This window comes from Protopterus annectens, chromosome 9.part0 (assembly GCF_019279795.1).
Source record: "Protopterus annectens isolate FY-2018-M chromosome 9.part0, PAN1.0, whole genome shotgun sequence".
In the NCBI taxonomy this organism is placed as follows: domain Eukaryota; kingdom Metazoa; phylum Chordata; order Ceratodontiformes; family Protopteridae; genus Protopterus; species Protopterus annectens.
In genome coordinates, this window is record NC_056743.1 from 1,251,171,815 (window position 1) to 1,251,187,684 (window position 15,870).

At 40.9% G+C, this 15,870-nt stretch overlaps 1 protein-coding gene across 2 annotated transcripts in view; it reads left to right on the forward strand.

Moving 5' to 3' along the window:
* The window catches only part of ANKRD13D (ankyrin repeat domain 13D), an 860,392-nt gene extending 845,248 nt beyond the window's left edge, over window positions 1-15,144 (forward strand). For both annotated transcript variants that reach the window (XM_044084174.1, XM_044084175.1), the window contains one exon: window positions 12,672-15,144. In XM_044084174.1, the coding sequence (XP_043940109.1) occupies window positions 12,672-12,948 (277 nt within the window). In that variant the 3' untranslated portion in view covers window positions 12,949-15,144. The remainder of the gene's footprint in view (window positions 1-12,671) is intronic.
* Window positions 15,145-15,870: the final 726 nt, after the last annotated feature.

Genomic DNA, 15,870 nt, shown 5'->3' on the forward strand with positions numbered 1-15,870 from the left:
CCTTCTTTTATGCCCAAACTGGTGTCTTCTGTGGCCCTAAATCAGTCTATTCATTTGCCTACTTTTCTCCCTAACAAAACAAAGGGGAATGAATACTGCACTCTCTGGACATGCACAGACATCTTAGATTCTATTTGGACAGGACTAAGCCTACCAGAAAATCTGAGCAGCTGCTAGTTAGCTTTTTTGCAGGGGCAGAGGGGAAGGCCATTTCAAAGCAAACCATTTCCAAATGGATAGCCCATTACATTCATTTCTGTTACAAGCACCATGAAAATCCTACCCCACAGGGGATAAGATCATATTCCACCAGGGCTGCATCTACCTCTGCAGCATTTCTTAGAGGGGTCCCTACCAGGGACATCCTAGAAGCTGCTACCTGGAGCTCTGTACATACCTTCACCAAGCATTACCGCTTGCCTATCTTTTCTAAATCCAGTGCTGGATTTGCCACTGCAGTCTTGCAGGGATTAATAGCTGGCCCTAATGCTCTTTAACTTCCTCTTCCCTTCCTTAGCTTTGGGAATCAACCCAAATGTGATGACTGCAACAGTGAAACACGAAGAACATAGTACAGTTGTGTACACTTACCAAATGTAGATGTTCGAGTGTATTCACTGTTGCAGTCCTGGTTACCCTCCCTCCAGCCCCCTGACTTCTCCTGGCTCTACCTCTCCTTATGGTTGGTATGTCTATTTTTTCTTGTGTATTTGCTTTTTGATAGGGGTTTTACCATACCATTTAATTGCTTCCTATTAATGGGGGCACCTGACATCTGGGGCCAGAAAAACTGATGTAATGGCGTCGGCTGCATGTTTTATACCTCTGACGACCTGACGTCAAGGAAGAAGCGATAGCATCAGACGCAGAAATCCGAAGACTCTGGTATTCAGGCTGGCTGAGGGCTACCTGCAGGCAGATAATCAAAATATGATGACTGCAACAGTGAATACACTCGAACATCTACAATTATCGTACGTGTACACAACTGTACTTTCTTAGTTGTTTAAGAAACCCTCCTTTTTTAAAATAAAAACCGGTAACGTGATGTACCATATCAGTTGATACTTTTAGAGATGTAGTTGTAAGAGTTATTTTTTTGGGACAGCTATCTTGGAATCAGTTTTTTGTTTCTTCTTTCTAGCATCAGTCCATGGATTTGTTTCTTTTATTCTTTTAAGAGTAGGGGCCATCCATTCCATTTCTTCTGGGTAGACAACACTATGTTGTTGTTTTTGATGAATATAGTAGCTTCTTCTAAGTCAAAGGTTCTCATCTCATTGGCAAAAAGTATTTCTATCTTGTCTGGAAAGGCCAGCTGTGCTTTAATGTTTTTCAACAGTTTTATTATTGGTCAGACTTTTTTCCTTTGTTCTAGTATTCTGGAAGAATAGTCATTGTCAAACCTTATCAGGCTTTGATTGTATTTTAAGGGTGGTTTTCTCCAAGCAGATTTTAATATTAGTTCCTTGTCCAGAAATGAAAGAGATTTTATAACTATGGATCTAGGTGGAGTATTTGTTGAGTTAGAAGCAGGTTTCCTCAGTGCTCTATGCGCCCTTTCAATTCCAAATGAAAGTCCCTCTTTAAAGTCTAAAAATTCAGGAATCCAGGTTGTTAAGAATGAAATAATGTCTTCTACTTCAGTGTTTTAGGCAGACCAAAGATCCTTAAGTTGTTTCTCCTTTCCCTGTTTTCCAAGTCATCTATTTTGTTAGCAGAATTTCTTTTTGAAATTCTTCCTTTTTGTCTCTCCCTTCAATGTCATTTAGAGAAGTCTCTATGTTTGTTATTTTGTATGGTGTTGCTGTAATAGTTCCTAAAGAGTATCGGTCTGTTTTTGAGAATTTAATCTGAGGTTTTCCAAGTCATTTTTAAAGCCATCCATCTTCAAAGATAGTTCCTGTAAGGTAGATGTCATCAATTGCAGTTATTTTTTCAAAGCAGCATCTGGATGAGAATTCCTTCAGTTTGTTCATAGTCAGTGACTCAATATATCTCCAAGTTACTTGACAGGAAACTTTTTGTATATCTCCACCAAAATTGATATTAATGTAGTTTAGTAGTTTACCTATAGATTTCTGACGTTTTAAACGTGAAAATAATAAAATTTTCCTATATTATTATACTAGTTTATGGAGCTCTCAAAATTCACTGCTCTCAGTTGGCCATCTAGGCTCCACCCCCTCTTTGCCTGTATTCTGATATCAATCCTTGATAGGGAAGGCAATCTCTAGCCTGCAGTCCAAATAAATTCTGGGCCTATTCCCATTCTATTACCTTTCCCTCTCTAATTATTTGCCCCAGTCCCTTGGTTCATTTGCCAGAATTCTCTCACCAGTACTGGCCCTATTTCTTCTTTGACCTCAAACCTTTTTTTTTGTAAATATTGGATATCCTTCTATTCATATGCTACTGTATTCATGACATGCAGGAGTTTGCCTCTGGTGAACTATCGCACGTCCGGCTGTTATACAAAAGTTAAATGCTACCGCTAGGGAGTGTGTGATGTCCTGCAGGACGTAGGATGTAGGACGTGGGTCGTAAACAGATGTTGGGTATAAAGCAGACATCAGCATGCACCTCTTCAGAACTTTACTGCCACCTGTGTGACTGCCAGCTCCAGCCGTTGCATTACCAGTAGAAGTGTTTCTTCTTTTGACTTCAGATAAGTACCCTTAGGGGTTTTCTATTTGTTGCTGTTTTGGGTTACATGTCAGATAGGAAGGGCAAGTGTAGGTATGGAAGGCAAATTCTACATAAGGATTCTCATGAGCTCACCTATTCTACCTAGGCCATGAACATGACCGTACCACCTGTAGAATTTGTCAGGCCTTTGTCCCCAAGACCCATAGAAGCCATCTCGCAGCCTTAAAACTATACCTTGAAAATCAGAGACTCAAACGTCTAGCTTCCAGGATAGACCTGATGTCGGTACCCTCGGATGGGCCCCCAGTCAAGAAGGCCAAAAAGAGCAGGCCCGAACAGACTGCTGTGACCTCCAATCCAGCCGTTACTCTCGATGCCAGTGAGGGCCCGGAGTCTGAGCCAGAGTCCTCGGAGCTTTCTTCGGTAGAAGTCCCTCCTTTGCCCAAGGTCATGTCCCGGATTGGTCGCTGACAGGGAACCAAGGCTCATTATATCCGAGGGTCCACGTGGTGTCTCCAAATCATAGTACATGAGGACATACTCTCTGATGTAGTGGAGGGTTGGCCGGCGTCCGGCCCTCCAACCCTCCACTGCATTTCTGAATCCTCTCCTCCAGACACCCATAAGAAGAGGAAACAGAAAACTAAACATATTTCTCAGCCTACTTCACCTGTCAAACAGAGTCAAGGCCTGCTGAATGCCTTTCTGGCTTTCCATCAGGGCATGATTCCTGCACAGACCCCCATGCCCTCTACCCCTAAGGAGCCTGCTCCGGACGTCTCTTCCGCAGAAGAGGATTCATGGGATGTTGAATCCCTAACCTATACTTCTCAGATCGCTTCTCCTCTGGGGTATGTTTCACCAGAGGAGAGGAGTCCAACGTCAATGACTCCCCTGGTGAGGACCTCACCTGTTGTGAGACCGTCATCAAAATGCTAATTTTTTCAAATGAGACAGCAATCAGGTCACTGAGACCCAAAAGAGATACTATAAACTCCTACAACTGGAGTCTCTCAGCCCTACAGCTGTGCCCCCAGTATACCCTGGCTTTCTGGATGCCTTCTTGGCTGCTTGCAAAAATCCTGACTCACAGTTCCCAGTACCCAAGCATACAGACAGATTCTATAAGGTGCCTGAGGAGGTAACCTTCCTGTATAAAGCCCCTTCTGCAGACCGTGCAGTTATTTCTGTGACCACTGACAAAACCACAAAGTTACTACCATCCTCCTCTCTACTGCCCTCTGATAAAGAGAGCAGAATGATGTAACATCTGGGAAAGAAAACTCATACTTCTGCTACCCCAGCAGTAAGAGCAATCGACTACCAGATGCACATGAACAAGTATTCCTTGGCTGTCTTGGAAGATGTGGTCAAGCAACTGGGAGAGCTCCCTGACTCTCCTGCTAAAGCCAAGATTTCCTTTCTCCTGAACTCCTGCACACAAGTGGCCAAGCACTCCCATCAAGTGCAGCTACAATGCTGTAGAAGCATCTGCAAGGGCTGCCACCCTCTGGATCTGTCATCAGGAGGTACTCCTGGTTAAAATTGCAACCTCTCCGTGATGACATAAAAGCCAAGCTGCAAGATGCTCCCCTGGATAGCAAAAACCTGTTTGGTTCAGCTGCTACTGAACTCTTTAAGACCCCCCAGACCAAAGGTAAGGAACTGCAGGAATTGAGACATATCTTTGTCTCCCCAGTTTCACGCTTTCAGTGGAACTACCCAGCTAAAACTTCTTTTGTTAGGTCCTCAACCAAGAAAATGCAAACTAAACCTAGAAAGGACCACAGGAAGCAACACTCTTCCAGGTCTCTCTCTCCTCTACTCCACCCTCTAAACAGTCCTTTCAGGGAAATCCTGTGACTGCCAGGCTCCTCCATCCAGACATCCCTCTTTCCATGCACCTCTCCCTCTCACTTCCTGCTTGGAAGTTGGTTACCCAGGATTCCTGGATCCTATCTATCATAAAACAGGGATACTTCATGACATGGAAGACCAGATCCCCTCCCAAAGGCATCCCTCCCCCATCCAGAGACCAAATCCCACTTCCCCCCATTCCTGCAGGAATTTCTGGCTCAAGGAACCATTCAGGAGGTCCCACCCTCTACAAGAGGGAGGGGATTTTACTGAAGAATTTTCCTGGTCCCCAGGAAGGAAGGCCCATGGAGGCCCATCCTGGATCTATCCCATCTCAACACATTCCTCTGAGTCCCTTCCTTCAGGATGCTCTCTCACTCTACCCTTCTTCCACTTATTTTTGCCTCAGGCATTCCTTGTGCCCTAGGTGATGCCTACCTGCACATTCCTATCCATCCACTATTCAAAAAGTACCTTCACATTTCAGTGGATTCTGCATACTATCTGTTTTGTGCTTTACCTTTTGGTCTTTCTATGGCCCCAAGAGTATTTACAAAATGTCTGGCCCCAGTCATGGCCTTTGCTAGGATGAAGGGAATACACCTTTTACCCTATCTAGATGACATCCTTATCCTGGCTACTTCAAGTTCCATGGCTCTGCAACACCTGCAGTTCACTACCTCCCTCCTTACAGGCCTTGGATTTACCATAAATCACAAAACATCCTCCCCAACACCCTCTCTGGATCAGAAGTTTTTAGGATATTTGATTCTGACAAGGTAAATGATGGCTTCCTGCCACCAGAAAAGATAGTGACCCTCACATCTTTCTTCCAGGGAATCCTTCCCTTCAAAACCATCTCAGCCAGGGAATTCCTCAGGATTTTAGGATTCATGGCCTTCACTATCCCCATGGTCCATCTAGCAAGGCTGCACATGAGGAAGTTTCAGTGATATCGGAGAACTATCTGGAAACAACACCTGCATCCTTTAGAGTTCACAATCCCCATACTTCATTGCCTGTCCGAGGAACTGAAGTGATGGAGCTCCTAGATTCAGTCAAGTCTGGACCTGCCCCTACAGCCCACACCCCCAAACCAAGACCGGTTCACAGATGCTTCAGACACAGGCTGGGTGGCAACCCTAAGACATTGGAGAGTGAGGAATGCATGGACCCCCACTCAACAAAAGGATCACATCAACATCAAGGAAATGAGAGCCTTGATACTGGCTTTGGATATTTTCAAAGGTCAACTTCTCCCAGGCACCCTGAGGTAGTACACAGACAACACCACTGTGCTGTGGTACGTCAACAAACAGGGGGGACATGGTCCAACCTCCTGTGCAGACTAGCACTGCAAGCTTGGGAAATAGCACTGAAGAAACAAATCCTTCTCCAAGCAGTATATATCCCCTCCACAGACAACATGATGGCAGATTCCTTAAGCAGGACCATGACCCTGTCTCACAAATGGATGCTGAACAGGGAAGTGTTTCTGGACCAAGTCCATCAATGGGGTATTCCGAATGTGGATCTCTTTGGCTCCCCCATGAACAGACAACTCCCGATCTTCTTCTTCTGGGCTCCTCACCCAGAGGCTTAGAAGGTGGACAGTCTATCATTCTCATGGAAGGGGATGTATGCATATGCATTCTCCCACTTCCCTCTCATTCAGAGTGTCCTTCTGAAAATTCAGAAGCAACAGCCTCAAATCTTGCTGGTGACTCTCTACTGGCCAAGGCTGCATTGGTTTCCCTTACTATTTCACCTAGCCAAGGGCAATCACCACAAGTTACCCCAGAGAATGGACCTGCTCACACAGGACAAGGGAAGACTCTTACACCCTCAACTGCCCACACTGAACCTCACATTATGGGTGATAGGGCGTTGATTCCCTTCAGACACCTATATACAGAGGACGTAATCCAGGTTCTGCAGGAGGCCAGAAAACCAACTACTAGAAAATCTTATCTCTCAAAGTGGAAGAAATTTTCCTTATGGTGTCAGAAAAACAACCTACAACCACTGATGGCAGACTCCCCCCCAGTGGTCTTGTCCTGCCATTGTGACTTTATGAAATCCAGACTATCATATTCCTCCATTAAAATCTGCCTATTTGCCATCTCAGCTTGCCTACCTGTGGTACCACCTTTAGCATCTAGATTAGAGGCCAAACTCTTCCTGAGAGGAACACTACACCTCAGGCCACAAAGGAAGCCCATTCTGCCTGCTTGGGACCTTAATTTTGTCTTTGAAAAATTGACACTTCCACCATTTGAACCAGCCAAAGACTGCTCCCTCCAGTACTGGACTTGGAGGACTATACTTTTGGTGGCCATAACCTCTGCCAGACGAGTCTTTGAACTCCAAGCCCTTATGGCCTATCCTTCCTTCACTGTCTTCCACAAGGACAGGGCATGTTTTCATACTAACCCCATGTTCATGCCCAAAGTGGTAAATGATCTGTCCCTAAATCAGACTATTGATCTGCCAACTTCTTTCCTCTCTCCACAGAACTGAGCAGAGAGGATACTGCACTCCCTAGACATACACAGAAACCTCAGGTTTTATTTGGCCAAAACCAAATCCTTCTGGAACTCTGACAGGCTCTTCATCTCCTATCACCCTAGAGCCCTGGGTCAACCTGTTTCCAAGCAAACTATTTCCTCTTGGATGTCAAAAAAAATTTCCTTTTTTTTACACCAACCATGGTAAGTGACTCCCAGCCCCAGTAAGGGCACACTTAACCAGGGCAGTGTCCTCCTCGGGGGCTTTCCTTAAAGGATTGGACACAGCTGCTATCCTTGAGGCAGGTACTTGGTCCTCAGTTCACACTTTCACCAGACACTACAAACTGGATATGGTCTCTAAAGCCAGGGCAGGATTTACCAGAGCCATCCTCCATGGGTTTGTGGAAACTGTTTCTGGTCCGCCTCCCCTTCCATAGGACAGGAGCTTTTGCACTCTCCCTGATGTCATGAATACAGAAGCATATGAATAGAAGGACATAGTATTGTTGTGTAAGAACTTACCATAACCTTAGATGTCCTTCTCTTCTATATGCTGCTGTATAGCTTCCCACCCAGCCTTCCCCCTCATACTTGCCTGATTCCAGCTTCCTGGAGTAACCACTCCATACTCACTGATTTTGGCAGCTTTCAGTTCTGAAGAGGTACGTGCTGACATCTGCTTTATACCCAATGTCTGTTTACGACTGACATCCAAGAGAGGGACAGGACGTCACGTGCACCCTAGTGGTAGTATTTAACTTTTGTATAATGGACAGAAGTGCGAGAGTTCACCAGAGGCAAACTCCCAGATGTCATGAATAAAGCAACATATAGAAGAGAAGGACATCTAAGGTTATAGTAAGTTCTTACACAACAATACTTTCTCTGGGTCCATCTTAATCCTTGTGGTATTTCATGGCTGACCTAATGCCTCATCTTACCAGATGCAACATATTTTTATTTTATTTTATTTTTGAAGAGAGAGCAATTTCTGCTTCTTGACTGACTTGTGCTGTCACATAGATTCAGTGCTCAGGGGCTGTTTCATTATAGTTTCCAGTTTGCATGTAGGACCATTGCTTATACCTCTTCTAGTCACATTACTAACCTCTGACTATTGGTATAAGATAGTTTGGCTTTGGGTTTTGGTTACAGGGTTTGCATGTCCTCTGCTGTCACATTTTAGAATGACAATGCAGTTTAGTCTCCCATCTGACTGCAAGATGTTCATAGGTCATCTTTCTCTTCTGCCTTGTCTTAGAGATAGTACCTTGTAGACAGTTTTTGCTACTAACCACGTAGCAGTTTTAGCTTGGAGAGACTGTCCTAGAAGTAAAGGAAGACGTACCAGTCTTATCACCTATAAAAGTTATGTATGGAACATATTGAATAATGACAGATGTGTAAGATTATCTATCCAGTCTTGCATCCCCTCCCTCTTTTCTTTGCCATTTTAGTTTGGGGTTGGATCTTATTTTTAGAATTTGCTGCCTCTTTCCTTTGTCGGTTTCCTTCCTGGATTCCATCTGCAGTGGGCTATCAGGGATCTAGGGCGAACTGCTGCTTTTTTCCACAAAATTATGGATAGCGGGGAGGAGTTAAGTGACCTGGAAAAGTTTCCTGTGCCAAGCTGCCCGAGTCCTGCTGGCCTTGAGATCAAGAGGTTGAGGAAGCTGGACCTGGTCCTCCACAGCTATTGTTATGATAAGTACATGACCTTCATGTATTGTAATGAGACCGCTATTAGCACATCAGCCACCATGGTGAGTGCACTTACACAGCCATGCTTTTGTTGGGGTTGCAGCAACCTAGGAGTTGGTTAAATTGGTAAAAGGGGGATGCAGGAGGTGAAGTCTTTTGTGTAGGTAGTTTGTGATAGTTGTCATGAAAGCTTAGAAAACTCCTTGAGTCACAAAAAAAAGTTCCATAATCTAACAGTACAGGATACGTCTTGTAGCTCAAAAACATGCCCTTTCCTATTCAGTTTTTTCTTTGTTTTTTGAATTGCTGTTTAATATTCATGTCATTTTGGATGTGGCACTCATATAAGTTGCCTATGAGTAGGGCTTTATATTGTTTCTGTAGAGTTTATTCATAGGCAGTCTCGGGTTCTTTTGTACAATACTTTGAGTACATTTTAATGCTTTTGTATAGTCAAGTGATTCTGTGGTATTATATTAGTAGTCTAATAAGTGCTATGTTGAAATAAAAATTTAATTAAAATCAGAATCCCTTTATCCCTAAAAGTGGTGTTTCAGACGTTTTACATATTTAGATAAAACCCCTTTACAGAGAATTGTTAAGCAAAAATAAAAGATGCAGTTGTCTACTTGTCTTTTGCAAGTAAAACTTTTCTTAACTACAGTTTATAGATGAATGTCCAAATATCATTTCAAGAAATATTTTACCACAAAATGACTGTTTCAAAAACATGTCAGTAACGTGGGAACAAAAATAAGACAAAATAGTTCAGAGTGGGGCAGTATTTATTGTATTTTATTTATTCTATTTTACATTTGTTACCAGGATGGTCCGATTGGGAAAGCGCCCATTTTCAGCGGAGGCCTAGGGAGAAAAGTTTCAGTCTAAGCTTACATACAAATTATCACAACAAGTAATAGAAGTTATAAACAAAACTGACAAAAAATGAGTGTTAACACATTTACAGGATAAAAATGTAAAAACAAAAAAATATACATAGTATCAAATAGAACAAGACTTTAAACACTTGAATACAGACAAATATATGGTTGAATTTATGTATGAAGAGGAACATAACATTAGTTAGGAAATTAAGTAGGGAGAATCACTTAGGCAAAGTAGTGCATAGTTAGTAATACTTCCGTGGTGAGAGTTGCAGCTAGGAATTTAACTACTTATAGAGAAGTAGTGTTGTTAGAAGGGATATGTTTACAGAGTTAGTATGTACAGCCAAACTGTATAAGTAATGCAAAGTTAGTAATTGACCTGGAGTGTTACATGTGCAAAGCCAGGATTCAAATAAGTGTCTTTTGAGAGATATTTTGAAATGATTAAGATTGCTTATGGATCTAATACTATGTGGAAGGGTATTCCAATTTTTAGCAACAAAGTTAGAGTAAAGAGAGTTGCCTTCTGTATTGGATACTTTGGTTACTTGGAGTACAAATGTTAGAGTAGGGTTGTAGATGATGTTTTAGGGAAGGTACATTGTCAGGATTGTGCATTATTTTGTGAGCCATTACTAACTTGAAAGAGATTCAGAAGAGCTTGAGATCCATGTGCCTGTGCTGTGATGCTTTAGCAGACATTCTAGCTAGCTATATAAAAGCATATGTAGTCCCACCTCTGATTTTAGTGCACCCTCTGATTATTAGCTGCCTGTCGGCAGCTAACCCTTCAGAAATGAAACTGAAATATTTGCAGGTAAAACTGAATCCTGAAATTTGCTGTTACAACCTTTAAACAATTTTTCCCCTTTTTTGTCCTCTTGTTGGGGCCTAGCCTCCACTCCTGCTATTTTTTCACTCTGAGATTACTGTATCATGGAGAGTGAGAATACTCCAAGACCTTGCAGTTTTGTGGTTCGTTTATAATCCCTGTAACTCCATATAAGTGCCGCTGTTCTGTGGATCACACTTAATAATCCTCAGGCTGTCAAAGGGCACCCCTGATGATGTAGACTTGATGTAAAATCTGGGTTACCATGGCACAAATGGGTATTCTGCATCTCTGTGACTCTGCCAGAGAATGGGTTGCTCTGCAAGTGATCTCTCTATGGTACTGCTAAACCAAGATTTTGAAACAGCCTGTTTGCTAATAAAACTGGATTATGACATGATATGGATTTGAATGTATTTTAGCAATTCTTTTTCCTGCAAGTGGATTAATGACCGTTAGCCAACAGAAACAAATGCAACAAAGTTGTAGTGAACCAAGTATCTGCTAAACCAGCTGATAAAAACAAGAAAAAATGGACTTAGAAACACTAAAAAACTTTAATATGCAGCAAAGCGTTTGGGTTAGACCCTTCTTCAGTGCAAGGTAAAATTCAATTCAATTGAAACATATTTAAAATAATTGAAAAAAAATAAACATGTGACACAACCCCAATCACATCTAACAAACAGTTTTTCAATTTAGAAGGCAATAAGCATCAGAACATTCTTAAAGTGTTATATAGTTGGATAGTGCGCTTGCAAGCTGACCGTGTACCAGTAAGCATTAAATCAGTTTTAGAAAGCAAATGCAATATACATAGTTGAAATATATGTTTTTATATCTAGGATCATGCATTTCATAGTATATTTTAATAGTACTTTAAGAATGTTCTGATGCTTTAAGACAGACTATTGATCCAGCACCTATTTTAAGAATTCAAGGTGAAAGCTTATCAAGGCCAGGAGAGCCAGATTTAAAGTTTCACAGATATTTAGAGTCTGCATAATAATAACTATGATGATAGTAATGGGTGTACAGCCACACTTGGAATTTTCTTTCTGTGTGCTTTTTGCCTCTATGAATGCTGACCATCAAGCCTTCAGTCAGTCAGAATTAGCCCATTCAGCTCCCATTACTGAGCGTTTGGGCTACCACCAAATGGAGTTGTGGAGAGCCTAATAAGCCTAATACCCAATCACTGGTTCTGTATTTATGTTGTTGCCCTTCCTCTGAGGGATTGTGGCAGTGCATGGCAACCCCTCCCCCCAAAAAAATAGGCCCATTCATCCTTCCTGCCAACTCTGTCAGGTTTTGGAGTGACTATTTGAATCTGGCTCGCTTAATGTATAATCAAGGCTTTATTCCTCTACACTACAGGAGATGGCATTTTAGGAACTTGACATTCAGTATTATGCTGTGGGTTGGGCTGAGTATTGTAGACAAAATCTTAAAAATAAAGGACAAATTGATCAGTCAAATTATGGTCAAAAAGGGGCAAGATGGGGAAAGGAGTGCTGTTATGATCTAAATGAATATCTAGTTGGCTGTAGTGCAAAGTTTCTTGAGGTTAAAGTACTATGTCATTGGAAATGTGATCTCTGTCTGTCTATTTTGATGACTAACTTAATGTTCACTTGTATATATTGCTGATATGATCTTTCTTTGCGTACTGTTCTATTATGCACAAATTACTGCTCAATAACAGTCTTTACTTTACATTATGTATTATTATCATTGTCTGTTGCATTGATTAAGTGGAACTATTCTCCCCGGGCCTCTACTGTAAATGGACCTTATCCAGTCGGATTATCCCGGTTAACAAATGTAAAATAAAAAAAATAATTAAATAAATAAATGTCTTCCTGAATGCTAAAATCTCATCTTTTACTTTGTTCTGTAGCTGTCCAAACTTAATAAGATCATTTTCTGAGTTCCCAATGTTGTCACTTGCCATTGCCTGGTTGGGACCTCAGTCTAAAGGGTGAATGAGACCAGTTTCCTGCTTTATACCAGCTGATATCCCCAGTCTTTTGGGGGAGGAACACAGAATGTTTTCATTGTACTTCTTATCTGTAGTAGGGAAAGGCTAAGTGACCATTCTGAGTTGCTGAACAGTAATAAGGAACATAGGAATGTTTAACAAATCTGAAGAGGTCACTGATAATCTGTTTACAGAGCTCTTATCATTTATCACAGCGCTTCTTTCTCACCTACTTCCTTTTATTTTGTCTTCAGGGCCCTTCAAGAAAGCATGTTTCTGCAAGCAGGAGGGGGAACCAGCAACAGCAGAGGGGATGATAGTGGTGTCACTGGCAGTGAAAATGAGCCAAATAATGCTCTCACCAGTACCAATGGTATTGTGACACCACCACCACCATATTCAAGCTTTGATGACCAGCTCCGTCTAGCCATGGAGCTCTCAACACGAGAGCAGGAGGAAAGGGAAAGACGACATCGGGAGGAGGAAGAAGAATTGCAGCGAATTCTACAGCTGTCCCTAACCGAAAAGTAATCTGATTTCTGTCTGGCCAAGACAAGCATTGAATAGCAAAAAATAAAGCAAAAAAAAGCCAACTTACCATTGGCCAGATCTACTTAATTATTTCTTTATCAGTCAGACGATTGCTTTCTTTTGGACACTGAAATGCAGTTGTTATCTAATTTCTCTGAGTGAGTTGCTGTCTTGTACAGAAAAACATGTATATGGTGAGTTTCTTTGTTTCAGATCAGATTATCTTAAAAACCACTTTGGGAAAAAAAAATGCCTCGCTATTGTAGACCAAATAAATAAATTAGTAAAACACAGAGAAATAGATTGCTATTTAATGGGAAACTACAACACATTTTGAGGTACAATTGAAGGAATAAAAATGGCAAATCATGTAATTAGAATTAGCAGTAAGAAGAACTGGCAACATGCCAACCCTTAGTCAGCCATTCCTGGCACTAAGAATAATGATAATGTCCACTGATGACCTCAGAATGTGCCTATCAATTTACAGAGAGGTCAGAGAGCACCACGACAGCTGATATGAAAGATGCTGTTCATTTGGGATCACTTTTAGCTTATTCCTCAAAAGTCCCAGATAACCACGTGGCCATTACTTTTATTAGTCAGAAATGAACACATACTATCTTTATCTTGTATTAACTTAAACCAAAGCGAGCCACAGCATTGTCAGTTTTAAGGAAAATGGTAGCTGGATAGCTATTTGAATGACTTGTTTTACATTGACGAGAGCCACAGCCATGACAGGTGCCACAAAAGTTCGTATCTGTCAGTAGAGGTTCCACTGTGATACATTCCTTTACTTTCTAGGAGGATGATGTCAGTCATTTTGGTTGCTGACAGACTCAGCATACTATAGAGAGATCCACATTAAAATGAATATATGTACTTGTTTGTTTCTTGGTCCATGTACTGACACTGGCTGTCACTAAGGGTTATAACAGTAGTAAATATTTGCTGCTCCTGTGGGTGATTGACACAATCGAAAATCAACTAATGGCACAAATAGCATATGTGTTTATGCATATCTGAGGGGTGGCAGAATCACAAGATAAGTGAAATAATTTGGAATGTGACCATATACATGTCTTGTGTGCCTTTGGAGATACTGTCATGCTGTTTAGAAAATGAAAAAAGAATTTAGGTTGGATGGTGCAAGTTTTGATCTCTGTCTAAAGGCTAGGTTTATTTTATTAATTTCTAAATATCTGTATTAAGTGAGATTTAACAGAGCTGACCTTGTGATCTTTATGACACGTGAAGTGGCAGTAATAACAGTCGTTCTGGGATGCTAACTTCCTCCATGATTTACCTAGTCCTGTGCCTCAGAAAATTTCTCGAACGTTTTCTCCACAAAGCATTTACTTTAAATATTTCATTGGTGGTGGGTTTAAGCATTATTCAGAAATGCATGGACAGCTCAAGAGTGAGAGTAATTTTTTTGTCACAATTAACCAGTTCATTAACAGATTTTTGAACTGTTTCTGCAGCTCAAACAGATTGCAGAAACAGTTCTGCAATTTGATGCTGTAAAAGTGACTTTACAGTAAATAATTTTAATGGAATGTTTATGACTCAGATGTGACACATTTGTGGTTCCATTGCTCTGCACTGTAAAACCAAGTTGCAGTTCTAAAGCAACTTTTAACACAATTCTTCTGAAATTGAAAAAATCATTTTGCAGTTTTGTCTCGGTACCATGTAAAACTGACTTGCAACCTCAGATCAATTTTACTGAAAATCTTTGTGACTGGTGTACAATGCATTTGCAGTTTTGTTATAATGTTTCATAAAACTGAATTGTAACTCCTGGAAAATGGATTTTGTAAGGCTTTATATGGAATCTAAGAATTCTTGCAAAGATTGATAAGAATGTTGACTTAACGCAAAAAGTTTGTTGGGCCCCCCTTTTGTAAACTGTACTGTAGTGTAGAGTTTCACAGAATAAATTGAATGTAATTATTCAGAAAAAAAGACAGAGCATAAAAATATTGGAGGATTAAGATACTTAAGTGAGGCAAATGAAAGAGCTACTAAAGTATATGGAGGTCTGTGTTCTACAGCATTGAAGTCCTGTACTGTTAAATGTCATCCATACGGTTATCTGATGAACATCTGATTTAGTAACAAAAGAGCAGTGGTGTGCAAAACTGTAAAATTGAGCTGTACATATTAAAGTTCTAATGCTGCTGACTTCTACATTTGTCGTATAACTTAAAGTGCATCTTGCTATTTTTTTAATGGTGGGATCTGATAGATATGTTTTAGAAAATTACTTTCGATAATTATTCTTCTCAGACTGCTGTTTGTACTTTTGTGTATTAATGCCATTAATTATCAACTCCTATCAGCACTGAATATTTTGTTAGTAAAAATATACCTGTATGAATGAGGGATGTAAACACACATCTGCATCACAAATCCAAGTCTTTATGCAAAATACAGCATGGCACACGTCTTCAGGCTGATAAACATAAATTGAGTAGTGCTTGCAGACAGTGTTTTACTGTTGCAGATGTCTTTAATGCAACATTTCCAAGTTAGTACATGTCACTTGTTTCCATTAACTTTGTTTTTTTTACTTATTGGATGCCATGAGGGCTTCAGTCTTACTCTTATCACTTTATCTGTTTTTTAAAAAATATTTTATTCATATTACTTTTTTACTGGGTTTGTCAGACTGGGTTTAGTCAAAAAACCCTTTTCTAAGGAGGCCCTAGGAAAACATATTGTCGTCATTTTTAAAGACATTCAGTAGTATACATGAGCAAACATTATAGGTTCATAGGTTCATGCTAGGCTATCTGCCCTAGGGCATTTACAAGCCTAGCCAGAGTGTGTTTGGCTTTCGCCACCCATTTTAAAATGAATTTTGCTATGCCCTTTTTCGAGGTTAGTATACTGTGCATCTGTCTAACAGTGACA